Below are 12,832 nucleotides of genomic sequence, written 5' to 3' on the forward strand. Positions count from 1 at the left end.
GCCCAGCCTTGCTGCCTGTCACAACTTCTGGGCCCCAGTGTCCCTCCAAGTGCAGCCTCACAGGCCGAGTACCCCATGCCTTGATACCAGAACAGGTACCACAGGACCCCACCAGGCCAGGTGTCCCTGGATCTGGTTACTGATTTCAAACACATCCTGTCTCTTTTGGCATATGCTGGCTCCAACTTGACTTCAGCCTGCTTCCCATCCTTGATCAGAGCAGTGGTCTTTCCTTAGCATGCAGTAACCCAAACTGGTGACTCCACCCAACACCCAGCTAGGCCAGGCAGCAGCAGAAGTTCAGTTTCACCTTCAGGCAAACCCCTGACCTTCCCAGAGGAGTCTAGGTGATGGGGGCCCCAGGGAAGGCAACATGTCCCAGTAACCTGCAAGTCTTATGTCACTGGAACCTGCTTGGCTGGAGGCTACACAGGGACCCAGAAAGGCAGGTGAGGTCACATGTCACTGAGACTAAAGAGAAGGATGTTGAGGCACTAACCAGTGCTGCTGCTGCTGCTGCTGCTAAGTCGTTCTGTCATGTCCAACTGTGTGAGACCCCAGAGACGGCAGCCCACCAGGCTCTCCCGTCCCTGGGATTCTCCAGGCAAAAACACTGGAGTGGGTTGCCATCTCCTTCTCCAGTGCATGAAAGTGAAAAGTGAAAGTGAAGTCGCTCAGTCGTGTCCAACTCTTCGCGACCCCATGGACTGCAGCCTACCAGGCTCCTCCGTCCATGGGATTTTCCAGGCAAGAGTCTTGGAGTGGGGTGCCAGTACCTTCTCCGACTAACCAGTGAGACTGTCCAAAAAACATCCAGAGACATCCCACCACCAGAGTCAGAGACAGCACCCCCAGCCTGCACGTCAGATCCCAGGAAGCCCAGGAATTGCTTCACTGACTCTCCATCCCACCCTCTGATCCCAAGAGGCCCGCAGGCCTGTGGGACCAGAGGACAGAGGTGGAGATGCCCTTTTCTGGGATCCGATCCCTTCAGTGAGCTCCCTCCTTCCAGAATCATCTCTCCCCCATTCCCCATCCTTTCTTCAGTTTTCCCGCTCCACAAACCAGACTGCAAGCCCTCGAAAGGCCCGACCTGACCACTCTCCAAGCGCCCTGCTGCCTGTTTCCATTTGGAAAAATCACTTCATTTCAGAGCTTGGGCTTGGCTTACTTGTTATTTAGTTCCTAAAACGGACATTCTGCAAAGCAACCTCAGTTACTGACCACAACAGTTGCCAAAGTCATCTCAAAAACAAAACCAAAACAACAAAACCAAACGTTGCCGGGGTGATAGTTAGAATTAAAGGTCTGTGAGCAACAGGTTCACCAGCATTCATGGAGGATGCGGAGGCCACTCCACAGCAGCTGAATACACGCAGTATTCACAGGGAAACCCACACCGGCAGCAATGAACTCCTTCAGACGGCAACATTTCAGCCTTGATCTTCACCCCAGCCTCTTGGTGCTGCTGAGTGCTTTAATAATAATTCCCCTAGCAAGAGGAAGAAACAAAAATAGCTTCAACAGGCACGGAGGGCCAGAAAGGCATAGTTTATGAAATCCTGGGGCTGCAGTGCTTGCAGTCTCCCAAGTTTCCATTAAACAGCTAGCAGGAAAGGTACCATTGCCTCTTGGTCTCTTGGCAGACAGGCCAGCGGGGAGGGAGCCTGTGTCACTCAGTGACCACATAATGGGGAAGAGGTCCTGCCGGGGTCCCAGCCCTGGGACCTCTGCCTGTCAAAGCCTACTTCCGAGCCCCTTCATAATCTTTCCCGACTTAAATGTATGGGTACACAAAGCTCCCTAATGGAAGGTCGCTCTGGCTTGTGTAAAAAGCTGTGTAAACTTCATCTCTGCATTTACCCAGCACCAGACTTGTTTCATTTCCTGCTGGGGAATATTCAGGGAACGTGACCGCCCTCCCAGGGCTCTGAACATCTTTCCAAAAAGAAACAGTGCCCACTTTTGGCCCAAAGGACTCCCCTCCCCACCCAAAAGGGCAAAAGACCTCCTCCAACTTTACCAAAAGGAAAGGCAGTTTGACCATACTCTCTCTGCTAAGTTTCTCGGTAGAAAAAGCAGCTTAAGACTGAGTGGGGACTTCCCTGGTGGCTCAGGGGTAAAGATCCGCCTGTCAATGCAGGAGACACTGGTTTGATCCCTGAGACGGGAAGATCCCACATGCCACAGAACAACAAAGCCCTCCACCACAACTACTACTGAGCCTGTGCTCTAGAGCCTGGGGGCTGCAACTACTGAAGTCCCTAGAGCTCGGCCCCACAGTGAGAGAAGCCACCACAGTGAAAAGCCGGTACCCCACAGCTAGAGGGTGGTTCCAGCTCTCTGCAACCAGAGAAAAGCCGGTGCAGCAATGAAGACCCGGCACAGCCAAAAATAAATAAATAAATAAAGATATTAAAACAAAATGAGTACAGACTCTAAGTCCATTAAAAAAAAAAAAAGAAAAGACTGAGTGGATGAGCTCAAGCTGCCAAGTCTGAGGCTCCTTGGTGCCCAGACCTGGCTGTGTGACCTTGGAAGGTGACACCGCTTCTCAAGGTTGCAGCCTGCTCCTCGGGGAAATGGAGGTGCTAGCGTGTCTGTCTCACAGGTTGCTGTGAGGAGTAAGTGCTTGGCCTGTGGAAAGATGAGGTCTGTGAACAATGGATGCTAGGACTCTTCTAAATCTGAGGTGGCCCACAGTCCTGGTTCAGTGTGTAGACACAGAAGCCCACTGTCCAGGTTCAAGTCCCAGCTCCTCCAATCACAGGCTGCAGGACCTTGCATGTGTTACTTCTGCAAAATGCAATATGATGAAGAAAAGCCACAACTCTGAGGACAAATGAGCATTTCTAGAGATTTCTCTGCTCCTACCATAAGCAATGGAGGCGTGGGGACTCTCCATCCACACCAAACCCTCTTGCAGACACCCCCTGCTCTGTGCCCACTTCCTGGGGGAACACAGCACTATTTCAGAGCCAGAAATCACCTACCATAAACCCTTATTTTATAGTCCAAAACCAGAAGCCTGTCCCTGATTCTGCTGAGGCCCTCCCAAATGAGCCACCCAGCCTTCCCACCACTGCCTAGTGTCTAACCTGACCTCGGCGGCAGAGCAGAGAGGAAGCGGGGTTGGCAGGGTTAGGGATGATTCTCCAAACACATGAAGGAAATTCCAGGCCAAACCACAAACTGAGGCTACAAACCAAAAACATTTCGATGTTTGCCTTCATTGTATATATTTCAGATGGGCACAGTCTTTAATGAAAAATAATTTATTAATATTCAACTAAAAATAATTTTGTAATACCTTAAAAAGCAAACAAAGAACCCAGGGAGTTACTGACAGCAGGGGCTTCACCTGGATAAACCCCTCTCCGTTAATCCACACGCTGACTCTCCCCGTGGCTGACAGTGGCCCTGAGGAGGCTTGTTCAGGTTTCACATACAGTCCCTAGGAGAATGCTGTCTCAAATAGCTCAGGCCTTCAGAGAAAGGGACTCGGCCCCTCTCCTGAGTAGCCCACATCCACAGCTGCTGCACACTGTTATGTGGAGGCTGCCCTGTGCTAACACGGATAAAGCCTTGCCCCTCTCAGAGCCAGCTTTCCCATCTGGAAAATGAGAAGTTGGGCTAAGCAGAAGCCAGGCACAGCGGCTTAAGGTCCTATGCCCTTGGAGCACACTGGGCAGTGCCCCAGGACAGTAATGGGCAGATGGGGTCATGCTGAGTCCTACTAGGTCCATTTCACCCCACACCACACACAATCCCCCTCTGTGCCCAGGGAAGCACCCCACAGGCCCGTCTACAGAATTATAGGCAAACGCTGAAGAGGGCCTCTGGAGCGCTCCTGCATCTCACACAGCAAGCTGTCAGACTCTCTGTAGGGTCAGGACTTAGGCTCACAAATTTTCATGTTAGGCAAAGAGCTTGCAGAGGTGTTTTTCCTGGGCTGAGCTGGGCTTTAAGGGAATGAGCACTGGCCAAGAGCAGCCTTGCACACCTTACTAGTCCTTTCTAATTAAGCCTGTGGGCAGAGTGAGGTGCAGCTGGGGAGAGGGGAATAATAAACTCATCTTCCCACTGGTTCCTGCAGCCAGTGCTCACCAAGCTCTCCCACGTCCTGTCCCCCTTGACGGGGGAAGACGGTATGGGGGAGAGAGACAGAGCTGTGTCCTTGGCCCACCCTGTAGGGGTCTCAGAGCTGGGATTCAAGTGAGAAGCGAGGTGCCCGGGTGCGAAAGGGAAGGAGGCACCATCACTCCTGGCCGGTGAGGGACTGCCTCCTTCAGAATCTGGGGGGCAAGTGCCTCCTTCCGCTCCACGCAAAACCATGACATCCCAGGGCAGTCAGTGTTTCTGAAGAACCCAGGGGCCCTGGTGGCTGGCAGTGGTTTCCATTCTAACCTGGGAGGCTTGGAAAACTTCCAAAGGAGGTGAACAGTGTGGACTCCTGCTGACCCCTCACCTCTGTCCTGGCCACCAAGCGTTTGCGAGGGCTGCTGCAGGCAGGTGGGCCACATCTCCCTCTGGCCCTCTGTATCCCAGCACTGCAGGCCAGGTGCGCTGAGGAGGTGAGCTCACATGTGCCCTCCACTGGGGAGGAGCGGGTCCACAGGAAGCAGCTTCAGCTCATCTGGGAGCCCTCTGCCCTTGCGCTCAACCTCTTGGCTCTCCCAGAACTACTCTGTCTTGGGGCTGGGAGCCACCGGGGCTATGCCTGGAGGGAGAATGTCCATGAGGACGAAAGCAGGTATCCATGCCGGGCTGAGCCTGGTCTCCGAATCGGTTTGCTGTCCATATCTTCTCTGTTTTGCGTGTCTCTGTTCGTAGGTCTGTAATCGGCTCTGCATCCATCTGTCTTTCCGTGACCCTGTGTTTCTCCTCCCTCCCTCCCTCTGTGTGTCCCTCCTTCCGTGAGTGATGTGAGGCCGGCCCGGGGGCAGGCGCAGCCCTGTCCTCCCTCGCTCTCATTGGCTCGCAGCCGCTCCCCGGGGACAGTCGCCACCAGGCCCGCCCCCCCGCCCGGACCGGAGCTCGCGGGGCCGCCTCGGAGCTCAGTCTCCTGCTGTCGACTGGAGCGCAGCAGCTGGAGCCAGCGGGGCCAGGCTCGCCGCACACCAGGTGTCTCAGCGGGGACTCAAGGCTGCGGAACTGCTCTGAGCCTCGGCAGGGGGAGGACGCGGAGGACTCCGGGACTGAGCCCTCGGTGCGCTGGTGTCTGGAGGTGCAGAGCAGGAACCCCGAGCTGCGGCCGCACGCACCACTCACCTCTCTCCGCCGCCGCCGCAGCCCAGGGGTGTCCTGGAGCCCGGAGCTCACAGGAGCTGGGGTTTGAACTGAAAGGACGGCCGTAAACCCAGGTGACTGATTCAGAACCGTGGGTGGCGACGGTGACAGATCTGAAAAGTCCGGGGATCGCGGGTGCCGAGCCGTCCAGCTCGGAGCGCTGGGGTCCACCACCCCGCAGAGAGGGCAGCTGAGTGCGGTGGCGAGCAAGCAATCCGGGGCTCGCAGTCCCGGCGGTCCCTCCGGCACCTGGCTTGTGGTCGGTCGCGCGTAGAGAAGCGGGCAGGACACACCATGGAAGCGAAGTGAGGCGGCCGGGGGTCGGCAGCCCCGCGGGCCATGTACGGCGACGTGTTCAACACCACGGGCGGCCCCGAGGCGGCGGTAGGCGGCGCGCTGGCGCTGGCGGCCACGGTCAAGGCGGAGGGCGCTTTGCCGCTGGAGCTGGCCACCGCGCGCGGGATGCGGGACGGCGCGGCCGCCAAGCCCGACCTGCCCACCTACCTGCTGCTCTTCTTCCTGCTGCTGCTCTCCGTAGCGCTCGTCATCCTCTTCATCGGCTGCCAGCTGCGCCACTCGGCCTTCGCCGCTCTGCCCCACGACCGCTCTCTGCGGGACGCGCGCGCGCCCTGGAAGATGCGGCCGGTGTAGCCGCCCCGGGTCCCGGTCTCACCACCAGCAGTAGGTATGAGCTGGGCAGGGTGCACCTGATGCCGCTGGGAACACTGCACTTTGACCCCCCACACCTTTCCCGCCCTCGAGCAGCACCGTGTGCATCAAGGGAGTTGGAGGTGTTAGGAGGCTGCAGAGGGTCCCCATCCTCCTGGTCGCGGGAACTGTGCTGCTCCCCTGGTGGAGGCTTTCTTCTGTGAGCAGAGGGACCAGCCTCTGGTGGGGTGCCTTCCTGAAGACAGCGCATCGGTCGGGACCAGGGAGCCTTCCTCGCCGCCAGCTGACTTCCCTACTTTGCCCAAGGAGCAGCTAGCCAAGCGCGCAGCTAGGTTCGAGCTGCCTGTCCGGACTCCTTGGCTCTGTGGCTGTCTTCTTGAGGCCACTACCGCCTCTCCCACTCTTTGGCACTGGAGAGTCCCACTAGGATCCGAGTGGGAACTCAGCTGGACTTAGGAATGACGGCTCTCGGAGGCTTCGTCCCTGGGGTGGGAAGTGAGGGGACGCAGAGTTTAAATGGGTCCCGCCCGGGTCCGAGGACCCAGTTTGCTTTGCCCGCACAGGGGAAGGGGAAGCTGGTCTAGAGGCACGGGGTTCCATCTGCAGCACTCTGGCTTAGCGTGTCCTGGGTCAACAGGGGCCGCATTTCTACAATAAAACCTCACCGAATTAGACCCAGTGCTGAGAATGCTCTGGTCATTGGTTACGCCACTTGGGAAAGGGGCATATAAAAGGGGATCCTGAGCAGGCTGACCTAAGCACAGCCCATCTCCCACCTCCAAGTGGCCCAAGTCAGTTTTGACAGACATTTGCTCCTCTCCAGCTTCACCTTTCCCCAGGGTCAATCAGTTGCTTGCTCTGGCAAGCGTTTTCAGAGTCGACCTCAGAGAAGAATCGCTGCCTCATCTGCTGGGAAAAAAAAAAAATTCCCTGTAACAGGGCTCCATGGAGACCTTCCCTGTGGGGCAGTTCTTCCCACCAGGCGTCCACTCTGTGGCTCTCAGAGGTTCTCTGGGCCTAAGCCCTTCCAGGAGTCATTTCTGGACCAGAACCACCTTGTGAAGCAGGGGCCTGAGGGTCAGGTTATGGGGGCAGCTGTTCAGTACTTCTTCCCAAAGTAGACAGGACGCCAACTCTGGAGAACACGGCAGGAAAGGAATGGATGAATAATCCCAGCTTGGAGGAGCTTATTTCAAAGAACCTGGGAGGGAATAGAAAGAATTGTAATAACCTTGACCATTTTCAAAGTTAATCTAATTCTAGGGAGGCCCTGTGGCAGCTTAAAATAGTTTCAGAAGTCACCTAGCTCATTAGGGCACTAGAGCTTACAGAACGTTTGACTAAAAGGATATTTGGTAGATTAATCAAGTAGTTCTAAGCCATGTAGGAGTCACTCAGATTTTGAGACTCTGAAGAACGCTAAGGATGCTTGTCTGGCAAATGCATACAGGCACACAATTCTACAAACTTTTTGTGAGGGTTGTTGGACACTGAAACTTATGTAATGATCTAAGCTGAGGCTTAGAAAAGACTTACTAGAGCTCCAGGCTTAGGCCAGAGATCCCGACCACCACTTCTCCTCCTTCATCACTCCCAAGGAAGGATCCTTTGAAGTGCCCAAGATTCTTCCTGCTCCTATCCCATGAAGCAGCAGAGATGAGCATCTGACAGTTCATCTTCGGCTTGACTTTCATATCTTAGAGAGCTAACACCAATCAAGCCCTAATGGAGCTAATTCTACAATAACCTCATACAACGGTTTGGTTTTTGGAAATGCAGCCAAACCTTTCTAACCTACAGTAATGGTAACTCAGCTAATCTGTGTGACCCTTGGCTATGGAGAAGACTAAATGGTATAAATGTTAAGGAGGGTATGAGAGCCCTGACTGGCAAAATGGAATCACACAGTGCTGATATGGGGACCCTTCAGATTTAATCTGGGGGCTGAGGGGATAGGAGACTAATACAGATGCAGAATAGTATATTCCTCCTCTACATCTCCCCATGGATAGATCTCAAGGCAGTGCACAGAGTGATCAGCTCTGGAGACTGTCTGGCTTTAAATCCCAGTTCTACTGCTCACTGGCTGTGTGTGACACTGCAAATTACTTAATCTGTACTGGTCTGTTTCCTCAACTGTGAAATGGGATTATATCACCTAGCTCTACGGGGTTGAATGTCAAATGACATAACCAGTGTTAACGTGTTAGCACTCAAGTGTTAGCTGTATTGTAAATGAGCCTCAGGCTTGAGGCAGCACTGCCTAAGGGAGAAGCTGACCCACAAAAAATGCCAGGGTTAGGGGCACTATCAGCTGGCTCAGAGGTCACCTGAAGTTCCTGGACCAGAATCAGTTGAAGCCAGAGTGATCCAGGAGGCTATTGGGATGCCTTAATAAAATACTGTCCCAAGGCATCAAGAAGTTAAAGCTGAAAAATGCTAAGATGGAGACAATTTGGAAGCTATCTTTCTGATGTATCTACAGGGTTGAATAGATCCTTCCAGAAGAAATTCCTAAATAGTTGTACCTACATAGAGCTGGAATCTAGAAATCAAGCAGGATCGGTAAGAGGAATTGGACGTCAGTTCTGCTTTTTGCCAGCACTGGGACCCTAAATAATTGCATACCTATCTTTAGGCTAGTGTTTGACTAGTTGGGCAGTAATGGGTCCTTTGACATGGGGAACCTAACCCTAGATTCTCCCCTGGAAAGGATGTGGCTGAGTTCATGTCTGTCCGCCACTGATATGCAAGGTCAGTGGATTACAATGTGGTAATTGAACATGTAGATGGTATCAGGAAGGCCGGTCTACACACACACACATCCTCCTGCCCTTTGTTCTTCTACCAAGCCCATGATGCCTTGGAACTACCTTTGGAGAACTGGGCCTGGCGGGGTGAAAAGAGGAATGAGATTCATGACACAGGTGTTTGGGCAGCTCTGCCATAACCAATCACTGGGAGTGGGCAAGAGGGTTGAGAATACATGTCTGATGGGGGGAAAGAGGGTAGGTATGACGGAAATTAGGGAAAGTGGTTGCAGATGTCAGGAGCTAGGGTGAAGCAGCATAAATGTAAGAATCCTGGAGCCAAGTAACCTGACCTTGGCCATCCGCTCTATGCCACGATCATGCTTCTGGACTGCTGAAAACCTGCTTCTTCATCTGTAAAATGGAGATGACAGTAGTACCTGGCTCATGGGATTTTCAACATTGTGGGAGACACTGTAGCTAAAGTGTTCAGCTCATGTTTAATATGTAGTAAGTGGTCTTAATGTGAGCTATCGTTATTATTAACCGGGATGACCATTTCAGAAGTGTTTGTAACAGCAAAAATAGAAACTGCTTTCCCTCATGACTCTTTACCTTTCCAGATAAGTTACATCTTACTCCAGTTTTCTCCATCTCAGTAAACTGAGCCATCATCTGGTTGCCTAAAGTAAAATGCACACCGGCGGGCATTCCTAACCCCAAACTCTTCTTCATCTTCCCATATTCAATCCAGCACCTCCTAGACACCACTCTACTCCATCTACTCCCCAGCCATCTCCACCAATATCACCTGAATTAAAAGTCCAGGCTTCACTTGCCTCTCCAATCAATGCACACATCTGATCCCAGTATCTGCCTCCAGCCCCAGCTTCCACCTCGTTTCTCCCTGTTCTCAGGATTTAAAAAGAAATCTAATGTTGGCTTCCAAGACGCAGCCTCCTCGGCCCCCATCAACCTCTCCAGCCTCAATTCTTCACACTTCTCTTTTACTCCATGCTTGAGACATAGTGGCCTTTCGATCCTTAGGGCCTCTCTGCCTAAGGTGTTTGACTCCCTTCCCTTGTCCAACTAATGCCTTCCTATTCTTCAGGTCTCAATACCTCTTCCTTAAAATGGATTTGCCTGAGTTCTCAGAGAAGATCAGCTGTCAGCTATATTCATTCACAGCCCCTGATCAGCTCCCTTATCAGAGCTATAACTGTTTAATTCATGGCCTAAATTCTCTCCCCCTACTAACATATAAGCTGTATGTCAGGGACATCTGCCTGCTCATGGCTGCTTTCCCAATGCCCAGCACAGTGTTAAGCACAAAATAGACACTGAATAAGTATTTGTTGACTGGAATATAATGGAAAGACAGAGCTAGACATTAAGATAAATTTGCCTGTAGGTTCTTCATCCGAACACTTCACCTTTGATTTTCTGCCATAAATTAAACTTGTATTAGATGAAATATTGAGTTGAACTCTCCTTATTGATCGGTCCTCCAAGTGGCCCATTTCCTGGAGGTGGTAATCCACAAAGTTGTTAGCAACTGACATTTCTTGTCTCCATCTGTGTAACACCTCAGTTATTATTGTAGCTCCTGCAGAGACTAAAGAACATGCAATTTAAAAATTTGTACCTTTAGCTATTTCTGCGTGAATTACTCCTTCTCCTGCAGGGAATCTGAGATCTTTACCATATCATTCATGTGCTTTCTGAATTGCCTTGGCTAAGCACCAACTAAATCACAACTAAGTCACTACCCCTGACTCCCTCACCTCTTCTTGGACTTTGATCAAAGATTTTCTTCTTAATGAGATCTTCTCTGGTTTCTGGATCAAAACTATCAGCTACCTTCCTCCTCCCACCCCTGACATTTCTTATCTTCCTTTCCTACTTTTTCTCCTTAGAACTTACCACTATCCTATATTTATCTCATTGTGTGTCTGTATCAGCCACAATGAAGATGCTTGAGAGAATGTATTTTTGTTTTATTTAGTTGTTCTTAGCCTGACATCTAATAGACCCTCAAATATTAGCTGAGCAAATGAACAATCTTGATACTTCTCAGGACCAGAGAAAATCCAGGTATTCAGAAACACAAAAGCAGAGTCTAAAGTTCTTGATTCTCCATTTCTGCCCCTCCTGCACCCTCTAAAACTGATCAAACAACCCTAACCAGATAGAGACTGAAACCACTAAACTATGTTATAGTTTTGCTTTCCGTGAGAACAGGAATGACTCCTTGTAACAACTCTGCTGCTTAGCACCAAGCCTGACTTGCAGTGAGCACAAAATAAAGGTCTGGTGAGAAAGTAAAGTAGGAGAAAGTAAAGTAAAGAAGGAGAAAGTAAAGATTAACCAGGTTACAGCCTGCACTGTTACAACAAAGAATACTCCCCATATCCATCCAATGTCTTTTTCACATAACCTTCCAAGAGTAGCACAGATCTGTCACTCTCACCCCTTGGCTCCTGTGTCCACTTTGATATGGCTCCTCTAGTTCTTACCATCCTATCTACATTCTAGCCACAGGGAAGGGGGAAAGGGCAAGAGTGTTCCTCTGTGCAATATTATGCCAATATGACATGTATGATTTCTGCTCATATCCTAATGGTCAGAACTTAGCTGCATGACCATCTACAGCTGAAAGGAAGCTGGGGAACATGGTAAGCGGCTGGACAGAGGTGTTCAATGATTAAGGAGAGAGAAAATGGGTATGGCAAACTTCTAGCAGTTTATTAAACGGACAGGGAAAGGAAAGCACCTTTCTTTTCATGGGAAGATTCCCTTCGCAGGCTTGTGCTTATACGTAACGAGTTTGTGTTTGCATTTATTACCTTCACCTTTACTGCTATCATTAATTTGGCCTAAACAAATTCTGTAAAATTCACAGAATGTTATGTAAAGAGAAGACAATCAAGGAACATTTACTATTAGTCTTAACTAATATTTGCATAGTGCTTCAAACCCTCCTCTGCTTCCCCCCCGCCCCTCAGAATCACACATGCACTCTCCTCAGCAAAATTAATCTTTTATTCTGAAGTACAAACACAGATCACTATGTTGTCTCTCAAAGGCACTGCTTAGGGTGCCCCACCTGAAAACAATTACAGGCCTGACCTTCAGGTACAACAGTTAGGGGTGATATTATAGACTCTAAACCAGGGCACTAAAATCAAACTACAGAGTTCTTAACACTGCCACCCTATAAAATTATGAACTAAAAAGTATACTTTTCTTGTTGTTTTCTCTTGTCAAATACATCAAGGAAATTGTGCCCTTTCGATTCTCTGGGAAAATACTAAATGTCAACATGTTAAAGCCCCAACTTGACTGTTAATTTTGTAGGTTCTCTAAGCAACAGTCCAGGAACCTGATAACTTTGGGGCAAAGGTCCAAAAGCTCAAAGAGAAAGAACAGATATGAGTGTTCTTAGTTGAGCTTCCCCCTTTCTTCTCCTATGAGGTGTGTAATAAAGAGATCTAATGAAGTGCTGAGCTCCAGTCCATTTAATTAAGTGTTGTCTTATTATATAACTTAAAGCTAAATTCTAGTGTTAAAAAAAAAATCACATCTGGTTTCAGTACTATCATTCAAAAACTATTCGAGTGCTTATATAAAAAACTGTCCTAGCAGTGGGAACACATGTCTGGCCACAGCTTACATTCCCATGAGATGACACAGTCTATAAACAGGGTAAGAAAATAAAACATGTAGGATGTTAGATGGTGATAAATGCAATGGAGAAAGAAAAAAGTCTTTCTCGTTATCTTATAAAGTCTTATTTTCCTTCTTGAAAGCATTCCCAGATTAATCCCAATTGGCTTTTTCTGTCACTTCAGCAGTCTCATTAAAATATCTGGAGAGTTAAGCTTGATGTAATACGTTTTGGAAAGCTCTACCATTCAACAAAATAAGAGATAGCTCAGAGGACAGTGCGCTCTTGGGGATACAGAATGCAAGAAAAACTTTGGAGCCAAATCAGTTTCTCTGAGAACTCTTTCCAAAAAGGAGCTAGAGTGTCACCCACAATCAACTAAACTTCTGTCAAAGAAAAGGAAAGGATTGATGTAGAATGACTACCTGAATAGGTTGCAAGGATACACAAATAAATG

General features: G+C 50.0%; 1 protein-coding gene across 1 annotated transcript; it reads left to right on the forward strand.

Moving 5' to 3' along the window:
* The first annotated feature begins 5,509 nt into the window (after positions 1 to 5,509).
* Positions 5,510 to 6,627, forward strand: SMIM32 (small integral membrane protein 32). The gene has a single exon (XM_055430605.2). The coding sequence runs from the start codon at positions 5,629 to 5,631 to the stop codon at positions 5,938 to 5,940; it is 312 nt and encodes a 103-aa protein (XP_055286580.1). The 5' UTR covers positions 5,510 to 5,628; the 3' UTR covers positions 5,941 to 6,627.
* Positions 6,628 to 12,832: the final 6,205 nt, after the last annotated feature.

The sequence above is a fragment of the Moschus berezovskii genome, chromosome 8, assembly GCF_049115385.1.
Source record: "Moschus berezovskii isolate FMDL1 chromosome 8, NW_MosBer_1.0, whole genome shotgun sequence".
Classification (NCBI taxonomy): Eukaryota; Metazoa; Chordata; class Mammalia; order Artiodactyla; family Moschidae; genus Moschus; species Moschus berezovskii.

Coding starts and splice junctions, on each gene's coding strand:
- SMIM32 (XM_055430605.2), top strand. CDS start 5,629: ATGTACGGCGACGTGTTCAACACCACGGGCGGCCCCGAGGCGGCGGTA.